Source organism: Chrysochloris asiatica, unplaced genomic scaffold (assembly GCF_000296735.1).
Source record: "Chrysochloris asiatica unplaced genomic scaffold, ChrAsi1.0 scaffold00116, whole genome shotgun sequence".
Lineage (NCBI taxonomy): Eukaryota > Metazoa > Chordata > Mammalia > Afrosoricida > Chrysochloridae > Chrysochloris > Chrysochloris asiatica.
The window spans coordinates 10,167,449-10,183,035 of NW_006408634.1; the positions used below are offsets into that span (position 1 = coordinate 10,167,449).

The 15,587-nt window shown below is 44.2% G+C and overlaps 1 protein-coding gene across 1 annotated transcript in view; it reads left to right on the forward strand.

Moving 5' to 3' along the window:
* The window catches only part of PNMAL1 (paraneoplastic Ma antigen family-like 1), a 50,636-nt gene extending 42,780 nt beyond the window's left edge, over window positions 1-7,856 (forward strand). Inside the window, exons 2-4 of the mRNA XM_006868441.1 lie at window positions 6,662-6,759; window positions 6,853-7,015; window positions 7,156-7,856. Of these exons, the coding sequence (XP_006868503.1) occupies window positions 6,662-6,759; window positions 6,853-7,015; window positions 7,156-7,856 (962 nt within the window). The remainder of the gene's footprint in view (window positions 1-6,661; window positions 6,760-6,852; window positions 7,016-7,155) is intronic.
* The last annotated feature ends 7,731 nt before the right edge of the window (window positions 7,857-15,587 follow it).

The window sequence follows — 15,587 nt, forward strand, 5'->3', positions numbered from 1 at the left end:
AATGAGAAAATAAATATACGTTGTTTCCCTTCAAGTACAGAAAACGAAGATAAGACCAAAAAAGAAAGAAAGCAATTTCTTTTTCCTTCTTCTTTTCCCCTTTCTCTGTCACCCAAGTTAGCATGTGTCCACATTTTGTTGTTAAGTGCCGTTAAGTCAATTCCGACTCATAGAGACCCTGTAATAGGGTTTCCAAGGAGCGGCTGGTGAGCTTGAACAGCCAACCTTGCAGTTGAAACTGACCCTGCAGTCCAGAGCATTAACACCAAGATCCCATACTCTGGTCAGGGAATAATTCTCCCTTCTCTTCCACCCCTGGTAGTTGTTGTTAAGTGCTTTCGAGGTGGTTCTGACTCCTGGCCACCCTGTATAGGATTTCCGAGGAGCAGCTGGTGGGTTTGAATTGTCAGCCTAGTCCAGTGCTGGTCCTATATCATCCATGCCCGGTAACCATCATAAAATGTTTATTATAGTATTCTGGTAGTGTAGTGGTTACAAATCAGGCTGTGAACCACAAGGTCAGTAGTTCAAAACTACGAGCTGTTCTGTGGGAGAAAGAAAGATGAGGCTTTCTGCTCCCGTAAAGATTTACAGCCTCGGAAATCCTGTACAGGGTCGCTATGAGTCGGAACCGACTCCACAGCACATAACAACAACAACAACATAGTATGAAAACCTTTTCTTGACGTTTTACAGTAGTGGTCTTATACAATATTTGTCCCTTTGCAAATGACTAATTTCATTTGTCTGGTGTTGTATCCTTGGGTTTCAATTTGTCCTATCACTGGAAAGAGTAATGAGATTGATTACTTGATTAAAATGCCCTGGACCCAGCTTCTCCACTATGAAGTTACTGTCTAAATTTAGACTCTTCTCTGCTTTACAAAACTTTCCCCCTCATCCCCTTTGCTATGTATGGGTCTTTCCTTGAACTCTTCTTCCACGTGACCTTGAAACTCTGTGAGGCCCTGGGACTTAGTCCTGGGCCATTCTCTCTCCTCTCTCCACATCCCCTCCTAAATGATCTCATCCAGACCCTCAGCTTAAAATACCTCCCATCTGCCAATGACTTCTAAATTTACATCCCGCCCCATCTCTCCCTAGAACTCCAGGTCTCTCTAACTCCCTTTGGCTGTCTGCTAGGCATAGCATATTTAAGGCTTACAAAATGGAATTTCTGCATCCACAGAACATTTCTCTCTAACTTCTCCATCACTGTGGATGAACTTGCTACATACCATTCCAGTATTCAAGACAAAAACCTTAGCGTGTTAGGGTACACGGAGTTTCTGTTAAGGGTGATGAGGACTTTTGGAGAGGTATGTATTGGTAATGGTTGAACAACAGAATAAATATCACTGATGTTGTTGGGTGCCACGTGGTCAGTTCTGTAGAAATGTTCCACAGGGTTTTTTGGAGGGCTGCATTTTTCACGGAAGCAAATTGATAGCTCATTCTCCTGCGGAGTTGTTTAGTGGGTTTGAACCTTCAACCTTTTGGTTAGCAGCCAAGCACTTAACCAGTATGCTACAAAGTTCCCTTAACATAACTAATGTCACCAAATTGTACGTGTGACGAACGTTGAAATGGCAAATGATTTGTTCCATATGAAGGTAAGTAAAAACGGACTTACTATGCCCAGGTTTACTCCAAACCAAACATGTTTAAACATGTCTCTGTGATCAGTGGGTGTCAGCAGCAGACAAGTTCATAATATTCTTATCATAGTTTCATTAGGGGTCATGGTGTGGCGCAGTAGAATATATAATATTAACCATTTTAAAGTGTACAATTCAGTGGTATTTAGTACATTCACAGTGGTGCATAATCACTACTTTTCTCTTTGTAGTTCCAAGACATTTTCATCACTGTAGTGGTTACGAATCGGGCTGTGAACCACAAGGTCAGCAGTTCGAAACTACCAGCTGTTCCCAGCAAGAAAGATGAGGCGTTCTGCTCCCGTAAAGATTTACAGCCTCGGAAACCCTGTACAGGGTCACACTATGAGTCGGAACCAACTCCACAGCACATAAGCACCATAACCAAAGGAGAACTCGGAGTCCTGGGGTGGCACTGTGGGCTAATTGTCAGACTGCAAAGTCTCTTGAACTGCAAGGTTGGTGGTTCAAGCTCACCAGATGCTCCTTGGAAACCCTATAAAGGGTCGCTATGGGTCGGAATCCACTCATTGGCACTTAACAATAACAAAGGAGAACTCAATACCCATTTGAAGTTACTCTCCATTTTTCCTTCCCACCCAACCCCTGGCAACCACCCCAATCGACTTTCTGTGTCTCTGGTGTTGCCTATTCAGGATATTTCAGAAAAACAGAACTGGATAATACGTGACCTATTGTGTCTGGCTCCTTTTGCTCAGCACAATATTTTTGAGGGTCACCCACATCACAGCATGTATTAGGACTTCATTCCTTTTTATGGGCAACAACAGTAGTCCATTGTCTGGATACATCGCATTTTATTTACGCATTCATCTGTTAATGGACAATCAGGTTGTTTCTACCTTTGGGTTATTGTTCATAGTGATGCTGTGATCATTTACGTACAAGTAATTGCTTGCATACCTGCTTTCATTTCTTTTGGGTAAATACCTATGAGTGGAATTGCTGTGGTGGATACTGACTCACAGTAACCCAATAGCACAGGGTAGAACTTCCCATAGGGTTTCCAAACCTATAATCTTTGTGGAAGCAGATTGTCACATGTGGAACGGCTGGTGGGTTCAAAGTGCCAGCTTTTTGGTTAGCAGCCAAGTACTTAGCCACAGTGCCATCAGGGTTCCTTGAGCGCATTCTGTGGATGCAATGCTGAAAGTGCTCACTTGTCTATGCCAAGAATTTGGGGAGGCATGACCAACTGCCTATTACAAGGAAAGATGATCTAATAGAATTTGGAAATGATCAGACAATATCATTACTATCACATGCAAGTAAAATTATGCAGAGGATAGTTACAAAACAGTTATAACAGCACATTGACAGGGAACTGACAAAAATTCAAGGCGGATTCAGAAGAGAATGTGGACGATCATGGACCACATTAGACAACACTTGACTGAAATCAGCGAATATCAGAAAGCTATTTATCTGTGTTTTATTCCATTCATTTGCAACTTGTGTATAGGCCAAGAAGCAGTTATTTGAAAAGAACAAGGGGATATTGATTATTTAATATCAGGAAAGATGTGTTCCAGGGTTGTATCTTTTCACCATACTTATTCAATCTGTCTGCTGAGCAAGTAATCAGAAAATCTGGACTATATATAGAAGAACATGTCATCAGGACTAGAGGAAGACTTATCCACAATATGTCCTATGGAGATGACACACCTTTGCTTGCTGGAAGTGAAGAGGACTTGAAGCACTTACTGATGAAGATCAAAGATAGCCTTAACATGATTACACCTTAACATAAAGAAAGTAAAAATCCTCACAACTGGACCGATAAACTACATATTGATAAACAACAAATATACTGAAGCTGTCAAGGATTTAATTTTACTTGGATCCACATTCAATACTCATTAAATGATCAGTCAAGGAATCAAATGATGTATTGCACTGGGTGAATCTGCTACAAACAAACGACCTCTTCAAAGCATTAAAGCACAAAGATATCATTTTGAGGTATACCTGACCCAGCCATGGTATATTCAATCACCTCATATACATGGGAAAGCTGGACAATGAATAAGGAAGATTGGAGAAAGATTGATGTATTTGAATTATGGTGTTGGTAACAAATATTTAATTACCGTGGGAGGCCAGAAGAAGGAACAAATCTATGTTGGAAAAAGTACAGTCGGGACACTCCTTGAAAACAAGGATGGAGGGACTTTGTTGCATGTACTTTGGACATGAGGAGGGACCTGGGGAAAGACACCATACTTGGTAAAGTAGAGGATCAGTGAAAACGAGGAAGACCCTTAAGAGATGGATTGACACAGTGGCTGGCAGTAGCGGGCTCGAACATAGCAACGGTTGTAAGGATGGTGCAGGAATGGGCAGTGTCTTGTTATGAGTCTAGATTCACTTGATGGCGCCAAACGACAAGAATACATAAAGATGGATACAGGCATATAGATGTATGGATGTTGTTGTCGCTGTTCAGTGCTGTCGAGTTGTTAATACCTACTCATGGGGACCCTGTATAGGGTTTCTGAGGAATGACTGGTAGGTTTGAATCACCGACCTTATGGTTAGCAGTCCAGAGCTTATCCTACAGTGTCACACCAGGACTCCAAATATCTGGATAGCTACAGGTATATATACATATTGTGAGCATTGATAGACATATCTGTGCTATAGTTAAGTGCTGGTGACTTGGTTCCAACTCATAACAACCCTGTATAGAGTTTCTGAGGCTTTTTAAAATCTTCACGGGAGCAGAAATCCTCATCTTCCTCCCGTGTGGCAGTTGACAGGCTCAAACCACAGATCTTGTGGTTCACAGTCCAGTGCTTATTGTATAGCGCCACCACGCTCCCAGAAGTATCTTTGTATGTGTAAATACAGATATATGTGTATTTACATAAATTCTTGCAGACTAATTACAGAAACTCCTCAGACTAAACACCTTTTGAGATTGATTTTCTAGGTTTGAAAATTTAGGACCATAGTCTCATGGGACAACTCAGACAATTGTCCTAATTGTTGTTGTTGTTAAGTGCCGTCGCGTTGGTTCTGACCCATATGACCCTGTATAGGGTTTCTGAGGAGTGGCTGGTGAGCCTGAACCACCAACCTTGAGGTTCAAATCGACTATGCAATCCAGCACCTTAACCCACAGTGCCACACCAGGACTTCTAATTGTCATAATAGAGTTCACAAAATTCATGTCCTGTATCCTGTATAGGAAGGAGCTCTGGAAGCGTAGTGGTTACAAATCGGGCTGCAAACCGCAAGGTCAGCAGTTCGAAACTACCAGGTGTTCCGGGGGAGAAAGATGAGGTGTTCTGCTCCCGTAAAGATTTACAGCCTCGGAAACCCTGTACAGGGTCGCTATGAGTCAGAACCGACTCCACGGCACATAACAACAACAACAACATCCTAGTGAAGTCAGTAACGTCTGGGGTCTTGAAAGCTTGCCAGCAGCCATCTAAGATACAGCTATTGGTCTCTACTCATCAGGAGCAAAAGAGTATGAAGGTGTCTAAAATCTCAGAGAAGTGGCAAATCTACAAGACTGACAACTTACAGGAGCCATGACCTCATCTACCCTGAGACCAAAAGAACTAGATGGAGGCCAGCTACCCCCACTGACCATTCTAACTAGGGTCACAGTCAGTGGTCCCAGATAGAAAGATGGCAAATGCAAAACAAAAAATTCAAATTATTTTTAAAAAGTTCATACAAACGGGACCAGTTGAGCCTAGAGAACTTTCTGAGTGAGATAAGAGTCCTGAGATATTCATAAACTTGAGCCTAAACTTGCCCCTGAGATCACCTTTTAGCAAAATAATAGAGTGGCAGACAAAAGAAAGGATATTACTCATCTGAATGATTCTTTATTAAAAAATCATCTGTATGAAATCAAATGTCAACATTCACTCTAAAGATGAGCTGACAAGGTGGCAGGATAGTTACGGTACTACAACCAGAACACAATGAAGAAGAATGTTGATAAATTGTGAAAAAAGTAATTAATAGCTCAAACAATTTCTCTGGAAACTGTCAAGTGAGAACCTAACTAGACATGCAAACTTTCACTGAATGCACAATTGCTGTTTTTAAGTGCTGTTCAGTTGTTTCCAACTCATAGCGACCCTCTATAGGGTTTCCGAGGAGCAGCTGGTTGGTTTGAACTGCTGACCTTCAGGTTCACAGTCCAATGCCACACCAGGAGTCTAAAAAGCACAATAAAAGACTACTAAAAAAATATGTATATACACACACACACGCATATATATTTCAGCCTAGAAAACCCTATAGGGGCAGTTCTACCCTGTCGCATGGGGTCACTATGAGTTCAAATCCACTCCACTCGCAATAAATATTAATGGAGTAGGAAGGGAAGGATAGACATTGTGAAGGCAAAATACAATCAGGACATTTCTTTTTAAAAATTATTCTGAAATAATCTCAATGTACAGAAAAGTAACAAGTACAATACAAATAACTCTTTCCCTCCCTGAAGCATTTGAGAATAAATACCGTTTGTTGTCCCAATCTTCCTGAATGATACAGTGTGTGTCCTTGAAACAAGAACATTCCTCTCTAAACACACCTCTGTGCCATTTGATTAGTGTTATGTGGGCAGGTACTTTGATGAGGTAATTTAACAACACACGCTCCTCACCACATTTTCTATTCATGTATTTACATTTACTCGGGCTCAGAAATTTTTTTCCTTTTTTTTTTTTTTACGTCGATGCTTAAATTGTTCCAGATTTTACCAGTGGAAGCTCTTCAAAGCAGGTTCCTGTATCTTTCGACTTGTTCTCATCATTCTTTGAGCTCTCCCTTCTTTTCTGACCCCAAAAGAATGTTCCAGGCTCATCTTGCATATTCTTTGCCCTCCTGGAATCAACCATTTTCTCTATGCACAAGGGTGGATACTTCTGCTGGTGCTGGAGGTGGGGGTGAAGGCGTGGAGGATAGCTGACCTTTCACCTCCCAGTGATCCTCTTGGACTCTGATTTCAGTGCGGCTGGACCCGGCCAATGGCAGAGGCGATGCTCCAGTGGTTACCATAGAAACCGCGGCCGCAGAACAGGAGGCGGTGACGTCACTGCGGGAGCAAGTGCAGTGGCCACATCTTACTCTTAGCCAGGGCCCAGGACACTGAGGGCAGCCTCCGGGCCAGCGGTGAGGGACAAGCTGCCTCTGCCTACAGGACCCCCAGCCACGACACCCTTGTGGCAGCAACGCCGAGAAATCAGCAGCCCCAATCTTAGACGTCCACAGCCAAGAGCGCAAAAGCAGCATCTTCAGACCCTCCCTGGTCGGGAGCCACGCGCCAGCGGCCAAACACCTCCACTTTGGCTTCACCTGTGAATGTAAGTCCTTGGGAATTCCCAAGAGCCCCCTCAGAAGGCTGGTACGTTAGGTAGCCCTAAGGACAGGGACTGAGTTGGACAAACGAAGCCTTTTTGCAGCCTTGGGTGAGGCCTCATTCTCTCGTCGTCTTGGGAACCAGATCGTGGCATCCTGGATCCATTTTGGGATTCCCGAGGCAGCTCCGGTGAGCAGCGGGCGTACTGCTGCCTCCGGGAGCTGGGCAAGATGCTGTTCGGCGTCAAGGACATTGCGTTGTTGGAACATGGGTGCAAAGCTCTGGAGGTGGATAGTTACAAGTCCCTGATGATCCTGGGCATCCCGGAAGACTGCAGCCACGAGGAATTCGAGGAAATCATACGGGTCCCCCTGAAACCTCTGGGCAAGTTTGAAGTGGCCGGGAAGGCCTTTCTGGAAGAAGATAAGACCAAGGCGGCCATCATCAAGCTGGCAGAGGACATTAATTACGCCGTGATCCCCAGGGAGATCAAGGGCAAGGGCGGGATATGGAGAGTGGTCTACATGCCCCGGAAGCAGGACGTTGAATTCCTCACCAAGCTGAACCTCTTCCTCCAAAGCGAGGGCAGGACCGTGGAGGACGTGGCTCGAGTCCTCAGACAGGAACTGTGCCTGGGTTCGGTGGGCCCCAGTGGGCTGCCTGCAAGAAACTTTTGTGTGCCCGGGCCGGGGGAGGAGCCTGGGGCTGAGGCTGCCGCTGGGGTGGATGGTTCACCTCCTCTGGACTCCACAGAGAAGGAGAGCAGAAGCAGTGATGGCAAGAAAGGCAAGAGGAAACACAAGAAACACCGTCGGCGGCACCATGCATCTGACAAGAAGCTTTGAGGTGACGTAGCGTGAACGTGGGGGCACGTGAGTGGGTTTGGGTGACGCCTGTGTGAGGGTGGGTACCATTTGAGCAAGTTTGGGGCATGCGAGTATGGGGTATCTGAGTGAGAATGAGTAATCCGGGAGTAAATGGGTAATTTCGGCCTTAAGTTTGGGAGTGAGGGTGTCCTTAACCAGTGCATGGGTGTGGCTATCATCTGGGTGAGTGTGGGTCATTCATTCGTTTATTTCACAGGTATTTATTTATCACACACATTGTTTCAGGCACTGTTATAGGAGTGGGGGATATGGAAGAGAACACACCCAACAAAAATTTCTGCCTTTATGGTATTCATAGGAAGTGGGTGATCTTTGAGCTACTTAAATGTATCTGAGAGATACTGGGGAGTAAATGTAGGGAACAGACGAGTCATGTCTTGCTGAGTGTGAATAATTCATGGATTCATTGAACAAATAGCACCTCTGAGCAACGTTTTTGCCATTGGGGGATACAAGGGAAATTAAATTGACCTTTGTGGGTAAGTCCACCTGAAGGGTCATCGTCCAGTACGCTGTCTAACAATACTCTGGTGCGGTTCATAATATTCAATATTCTGGTGCTGACAGGAGTCCACTGCTATTCATAAGGTTTTCAGTGGCTAAACCTTCAGAAGTCATCCACCACTCCTTCTTCCTAGTCTGTCTGAATCTGGAAGCTCAGCTGAAGCCTGTCCACCATGGGTGACATACCTGCAGGTATTTCAAATACTAGTGGTACAGCTTCATGGCAACACAAAAGCCACCACAGTATGACAAACTGACAGAGGAGTGGTAGAAATACTTGAGAAGGTGTGGGCAACATTTGAGTTAATTTGAATAACTACGAAGAGCACGTGGACCATTTCACTGTATGAGTAGCATGAGTATGAATGAGAATAATATATGAACTTCAGTTGGTAATATTTGAATGGTTGTGGGTAACCTTGGAAAGTGTGAGGTAACACCTGAATGTGTGTGGGGGTATTACCGGGGTGACTGCGTGTAATCTCTGAGTGAGTTCTTGTCGTTGAGTTGGTTCTGACTCTGACTTTACCAAGTGACCCCGCCAGGTGGAAACACTGTCCTGTCCTGCATCTTCCTCACAATTTTGGAACCCATTGTTGGAGCCCTTATATCAATCCATCTCATTGAAGGTCTCTTCCTGTTTTTCATTGACCCTCTGCTTTACCAAGTATGATATCCTTCTTCAGGAACTAGTCCCTCCTGATAACGTGCCCAAAGTACAGAAGATGAGTCTCACCATCCTCGCCTCAAAGGAGCATTCTGGCTGTACGTCTTCCAAGACAGATTTGTTCCTTCTTCTGGCAATCCTGGTATATTCAATATTCTTCATTAACACCATAACTCAAAGGCATCAATTCTCCATCGGGCTTCCTTATTCATTGTCCACATAGCTGAGTGAGGGAGGATCTACAAAACCTGCAAAGGGCGCCAGAGCAGAAAAGAGCGTCTGACTGTTGCCATGGAGACTTCGGGTTGTGCATAACAGGTGTTTGCAGAAAACGGAGGAGAAGCGAGGTCTGGGACTCCAAGGTTTTGCAGAAGATCGCTTACCAGAGTTGAGGAAAAACCAAGCAGACCCAATGAAAGACGGATTAGGTATATTATTGTTCAGGATAAAGGTCGCAACCCCCTGGTGGGCGTCACCCACAACGAAATTTGGCGACCAGCCCCCTCTTGTTGGGTTAAACCTGGTTATTGCAAAGTCTCGCGCTGTTTTCTGTCTTTCGAGGGAATAGATGGACGTTGATGACCCTCTGGCACAAATCTGGCTGAAGTGGGTGAACCTGGTTTGTAGTACCAAGCAGAAACAGGGCTGACTGAGGGCTGCCTACTGGCGAGTCCCCAGAACACACAACTCTGTGTACCCCTCAGAGCTGTTCACCACCTGCTGAGTCGGACTTGGAACCCTCTGCCCTGATTCCACTCTGACCTTGGGTTCCTAGGGAGACGATGAGAGGCCCTGACTCTCCCAACCCCCCAATTAAATCCAGTTCTGGTGGGAGGAGGGAAGGGAGAACGCTCTATCCGAAAGAGCCAAAGGCAAAACTTAGGGGACTAGTCCCAAAAGGAGTAAATTATTAAGAGTTCACCTTCAAGAGTTATTGATGTACAACATTAACTAACATGCATTCCTTGGTCCATAAGCTGAAGTTCTCAGTGGTAAGGGAGAAAAAGAAATCAAATAAAATTCAAATATTGGTAGGGGGTAGGGGTGGAGGTGAGGGTCTGACCTGTGAATTTACAAACTTGCATTCGTCCACGGATCTGAAAAGATCCAAGTTGAATTTAGTAACTCATATACATGAGCATACACACTGACAGATTCAGATTTCTTGCTTATCAAACTCTCACGGTGGAGACCCCTACCCCCATGCATTACTGTGGTGGGTGTCGTCACATTTGTGACATCCAGGTGTCCAACCTCCTTCTTTATTTCTGGGAGATTAACTCCACTTTGGAGTTCTGGTGTGGCTCTGTAGGTTCAGCACTGGACTGCTAGCTAGATGGGAAACCCTATACAGGGTTGCTATGAGCCAGAACTGACTTGATGGCACTTAACATCAAGTCCCACTTTAAGGTTCCTGGGTGGTACAAATGAATGGTTTGTCTCACTGGCCTGCAAACCACCAAGTCTGCACTTTGAATCAGCCAGCGGCTCCATGGGAGAGAAATGAGGCTTTCTGCTCCTATGAAGATTTAAAGCCTTGGAAACCTTATACATGGTCGCTATGAGTCAGACCGACTCGACGGCACTTAAAAACAATAACTAACATAAAGGTTCATGGTTGAAACACACCAGTGGTATGATGAAAGAAAAGTCTGTCTGCTACTGTAAAGATTAAACAAACAAACATACAAAACGAAATCACTGCTGTCAAATTGATTCTGACTTATAGTAACCCTATAGGACAGTAGAACTGCCCCATGGGATTGCCACAGTTGTAGCACAATGGTTATGAATCGGGCTGCAAACCGCAAGGTCAGCAGTTCGAAACTACCAGCTGCTCCGCAGGAGAAAGATGACGCTTTCTGCTCCCGTAAGGATTTACAGCCTCGGAAACCCTGTACAGGGTCGCTATGAGTCGGAACCGACTCCACGGCACATAACAACAACAACAACATTATTTAAGGAAGCCAACTGCTAAATCTTTCTCCTGGAGAGCTGCTGGTGAGTTTTAAGCCCAATGCTTAACCCACCATGTCACCAGGGCTCTTCTGTAAAGATGCCATCCAAGAAAACCCTATACAGTACTTCTACTCTGTATATGGGACTTTCATGTGTCAGAATCGTCATGAGTAAGAATTGACATGACAGCAATGTTTGTTTTATCCCCATTTTGTCCTCCACCCCCATCCCCAAAAAGGAGCCCGAATGGCACAGTGGTTAAGGGTTTGTCTGCTAACTAAAAGGTCAGCAGTTCAAACCTACCAGCTGCTCCTCAGGAGAAAGAGCTGTCTGTCTGTTAACATAAAGATTTACAGCTTTGGAAACCCCATGGAACAGTTATACTGTCCTATAGGGACCCCCATGAGTTGGAATCCATTTGATGGCAACCATTTTGGATTTTTTTTTTTTTGTAATTAAGAGTCAAAAGGTAGAGATTCTCCCTCTCCATCTCAACCCTGGCGACCAAAGTGCAGGTCAAGAACCCACCCGTAGGCAACCCACAAGCTCCTCTTGAGTCCTTGAGTTCCCAGCAAGTGTCAAGAAAACAAGGTATTTTTAGAATTCACTTGCGTTGACAGGTGAATTGCTGGTCATCTACCTAAAACCTCCAGGAAGACTTCTGTTTCTCACACGGCTTCGCTAACTTCAGTCTCCACAGCCTTTTTCTTTTGTGTAACAGAATAAAGCTTTCCCTGTTATTTTCACACATAAATATTTGAACGTATTGGAAGTTATTCGGGATCAAGACGTTTGTAGCTCTATATAGATCTTGTTATTCTTTGTAAATTCCCACTCGGGCACACCACTCACTGAGTATTGAATGACTACATTCATCATCTGCCCATAAAGAGTGAGTTTGAATAAATTCTACCCATGCTTGGAGCATAGTTATTTGTTGCATGCTCTATCCTGATTGAGGCATAATCACTGTATAGTAACAAGGAACAATGTGATATTTCTTATCGTACTTTTGCTGTATTAGGACTGTATTTGTACTAATTGTGGGTTTCCGGTATTGCCTATACAATGTCTATATTTGTGATCTACACGGTGTGCAGCTGTTCACCAATGCCCATGAATCCAAAATTTCCTACCATTCCTCTTTTGAGTTTTTCTGGCCCAGTTGAAGAGGTTCCTGGGATTGTAATACAAAGTATGACAGAAAGCTGTTCCCATTGGAAGTTACTTATCTATGTGCATCAAGACATCCTCTGGTTGAAATGTCAAATGTTTTGTTGTATTAAAAAAAGTCCCTTGCAAATTTCCGATTTCAAAAGTGGGTTCAGTTAAAACCCTTTCCTGTTGTTTGTGGCTGATACGATATCGATGTTGTATAAATGTAAACTTATCAAATAAATGTATACTTACAACATCATAGTCTGTTCTTTGATATGTTGGGACCCCAGTAAAGAGTTTGAAGAAAAGATCTGGCTGGTAAAAAAGTTTTGAAAACCACTTCCGTGGTTACCTGATGTGTTCCAAGGGCTGTGTTATTTTTTTTTAAGGGATATTGGAGTCCTTGGATGGCACAGATGGTTAACTGCTCAGCTACTAACTGAAGGATTGGAAGTTCAAACACACCTAAAAGCATCTTGGAAGAAATGCCTGGCAATCTGCTTCTGAAAGGTTGTTGTTGATAGCTGTCACTGAGTCAGTAACGACTCATGGCGACCCTGTACACGACAGAACCAAACTATGCCTGGTCCTGCCCAAACTCACAATCGTTGCTACGCCTGAGCCCACCGCTGCTGCCACTATGTCAATCCATCTCACTGGGGGTCTTCCTCATTTTCTCCGAGCCTCCATTCTACCAAACATGATCTCCTTCTCTAGGGACTGGTCCGAAAGGTTACAGACTCGAAAACCCATTGGAGCAGTTCTACTCTGACACACATTAGGTTGCCATGAGTCAGAATAAACTCAACTGCAATTGGTTGCTTTGTTTTTTTGGTTTTATTTTAAGTAGCTCTCAGTTGCCAAAGCACAAACAATCGATAGTGGTGGTGGTTGGTGGTTATGTGCCATTGGAGTTAGTTCCGACTCATTTGTTGTTGTTGTTAAGTGCCGTTGACCCAGTTCCGACCGATAGTGACCCTGTATAGAGTTTCCGAGGAGTGACTGGTGAACTTGAACCGCCAACCTTGCAGTTCAAATGGCTTTGCAGTCTGGTGCATTAACCCACAGCGCCACACCAGAACTCCAGTTCCGGCTCATAGCGAGCCTATATAGGGTATTGTTGTTGTTATGTGCCATGGAGTCGGTTCCGATTCATAGCGACCCTGTACAGGGTTTCCGAGGCTGTAAATCTCTACGGGAGCAGAACGCCTCATCTTTCTCCCGTGGAACGGCTGGTAGTTTCGAACTGCTGACCTAGAGGTTCGCAGCCCGATTCGTAACTACCACGCTACCAGAGCTCCTTGGAGGTTGTAAATCTTTATGGGAGCAGAAAGCCTCATCTTTTTCCTGCAGAGCGGCTGGTAGAATTGAATTGCTGACCTTGTGGTTAGCAGGCTGGGTTTTTTTCTATCCAGTGGACTTCCCAGGGTCTCCGACTATTTTCCAAGGAAGGAAAAGATAAAGAACTTATCTGGAATAAAAACAGTAACAGCTATTCTGTGTTCCAGGCACTGTGAAAAATCCTGCAAGCTCATTAGCTGCTTATACGCTTGTTATAATGAGCCCCGGTGTTGCACCAGTTGAGTACATGGCTGTTAAAGTTGGTGGTTCGGTCCCACCCAGTGGCTCTACCAGATAAAGACCTGGCCATCTGCTTTCATAAAGATTGTTGTTAAGTGCTGTCAAGTCAGCTCCAACTCATAGGGAACCTGTAGAGGGTTCTGAGGCTTTACATTTTCGAGGAAGCAGAAAGCCTCATCTTTCTCCTGCCCATAAAGATTACAGACAAGAAAACCCTATGAGGCAGTTCTACTCTCTGTTTTGAACTTGTTATGAGTCGGCACCCAACAACAAAAACATACATCTTCATCACATATCCTAGGCATTACAGGCTCACAACCAGCCTTAGTTTCTTACTGTTGCCATACTGACATACCATAAGGGGGGAGCTTTAAAGAACAGAAATTTATTCACTTACAGTTTAGGAAGCTAACAGTACAAATTCAGGGCTTGACTCTAGTAGGAGGTCCTTTCCTTTTTTAATGAGGGTGAGTCAGTAAGTATTGCTACTAGAATTCCATCCGGTTCTTACATGCACTGGTTTATTCCAAACCAAATGTGTTAAAACGTGTCTCTGCGATGCGATCAGTGGATGATTGCAGACAAGTTGTCTCATTAATACACTAGTCTCATTGTTGTGCCATCGTGTCAGTTCCAACTCATAGCTACCCTGTATAAGCATTCCGAGGCTGTAAATTGTTTTTTTTTTTAATGTTTTATTGTGAATTATGTGATAGTTTACATGGGAGAACATTAGTTTTACATTCATTCTATTGTATATCGTCTCATTGCCATGGTTACAATCCCCTCCATGCAATCCTTCCCCCATACCCCCCAGGTCTTCAGCACACAGTCGCTCTCCCTCTCTGGATCTAAAGTCTCCAGCTGCTCCATCGCTCCACGTCATCATCTCTGGCTCCATTTCAGGCATCACTGCTTTTCTGGGTAGGGTCCCGCTCTCTGCTCTTCTCCCTTGATGGTCCTAGGGACCTCCGCTCATAGACTGAAAAGTTAATCACTCCCCTCCTTGCTACAAAATGTCTACCTTTACATTTCCAACCCTGAGGCTGTAAATTTTTGCAGGAGCAGAAAAGCCTCATCTTTCTCCCACACACGGAGCAGCTGGTGGGTTCCTATCACCAACTTTGTGGTTCACAATCCAGTGCTTATCCTACAGAATTACCAAACTCTGTATGAAGCTTATTATGAAGAATTTTTAAGAAAATTGAAAACTTCATTGTTGAGGTAAAAGGCCAGGGAAGTTTTGCGGAAGAATTTTTTCCCATCAAGACAGTATACCTGGTCATTTTCCAAGGGTTGCAAGGGCTGTCCTTGGAGACTTTCATTGGGAAACCTTACCCCACCCACCTTACCCCTTTGGATTTCTTTTTGTTCCCCAAACACAAAGAACATTGAAAAGGAACGTGATTTGAGTTCCTCGAGAAGACCAAACTGCCATTCTGATGTGGTATAAATCAGAGTGCAGTTATTTGGGGAAGGGTTAGAGAGACGGAAACATCACCTTTAGAAGCGTATAGACCTAGATGAAAGATACGTTGAGAAACAAGAGCTTCATACTGATTTGTGTTTGCTAAATGTTTCTATGATTTTGTAGCAATACCTTCTGATTTATTCTTGTATTTCAGCTTCTATTCCAGAATTAACAAAAACCCACTGCCCTGTGTAGAGTTTCCAAGACTGTTTATGGGAGAAGACAACCTCATCTTTCTCTCTGAGTGCCCGGTGGGCTTAAACTGTCATCTCTGCAATGCCTACCCAGGGCTCCTTCATCTTCTAATGGTGGTGGTGATGGTCATGTGCCATGGAGTCGGTTCCAACTC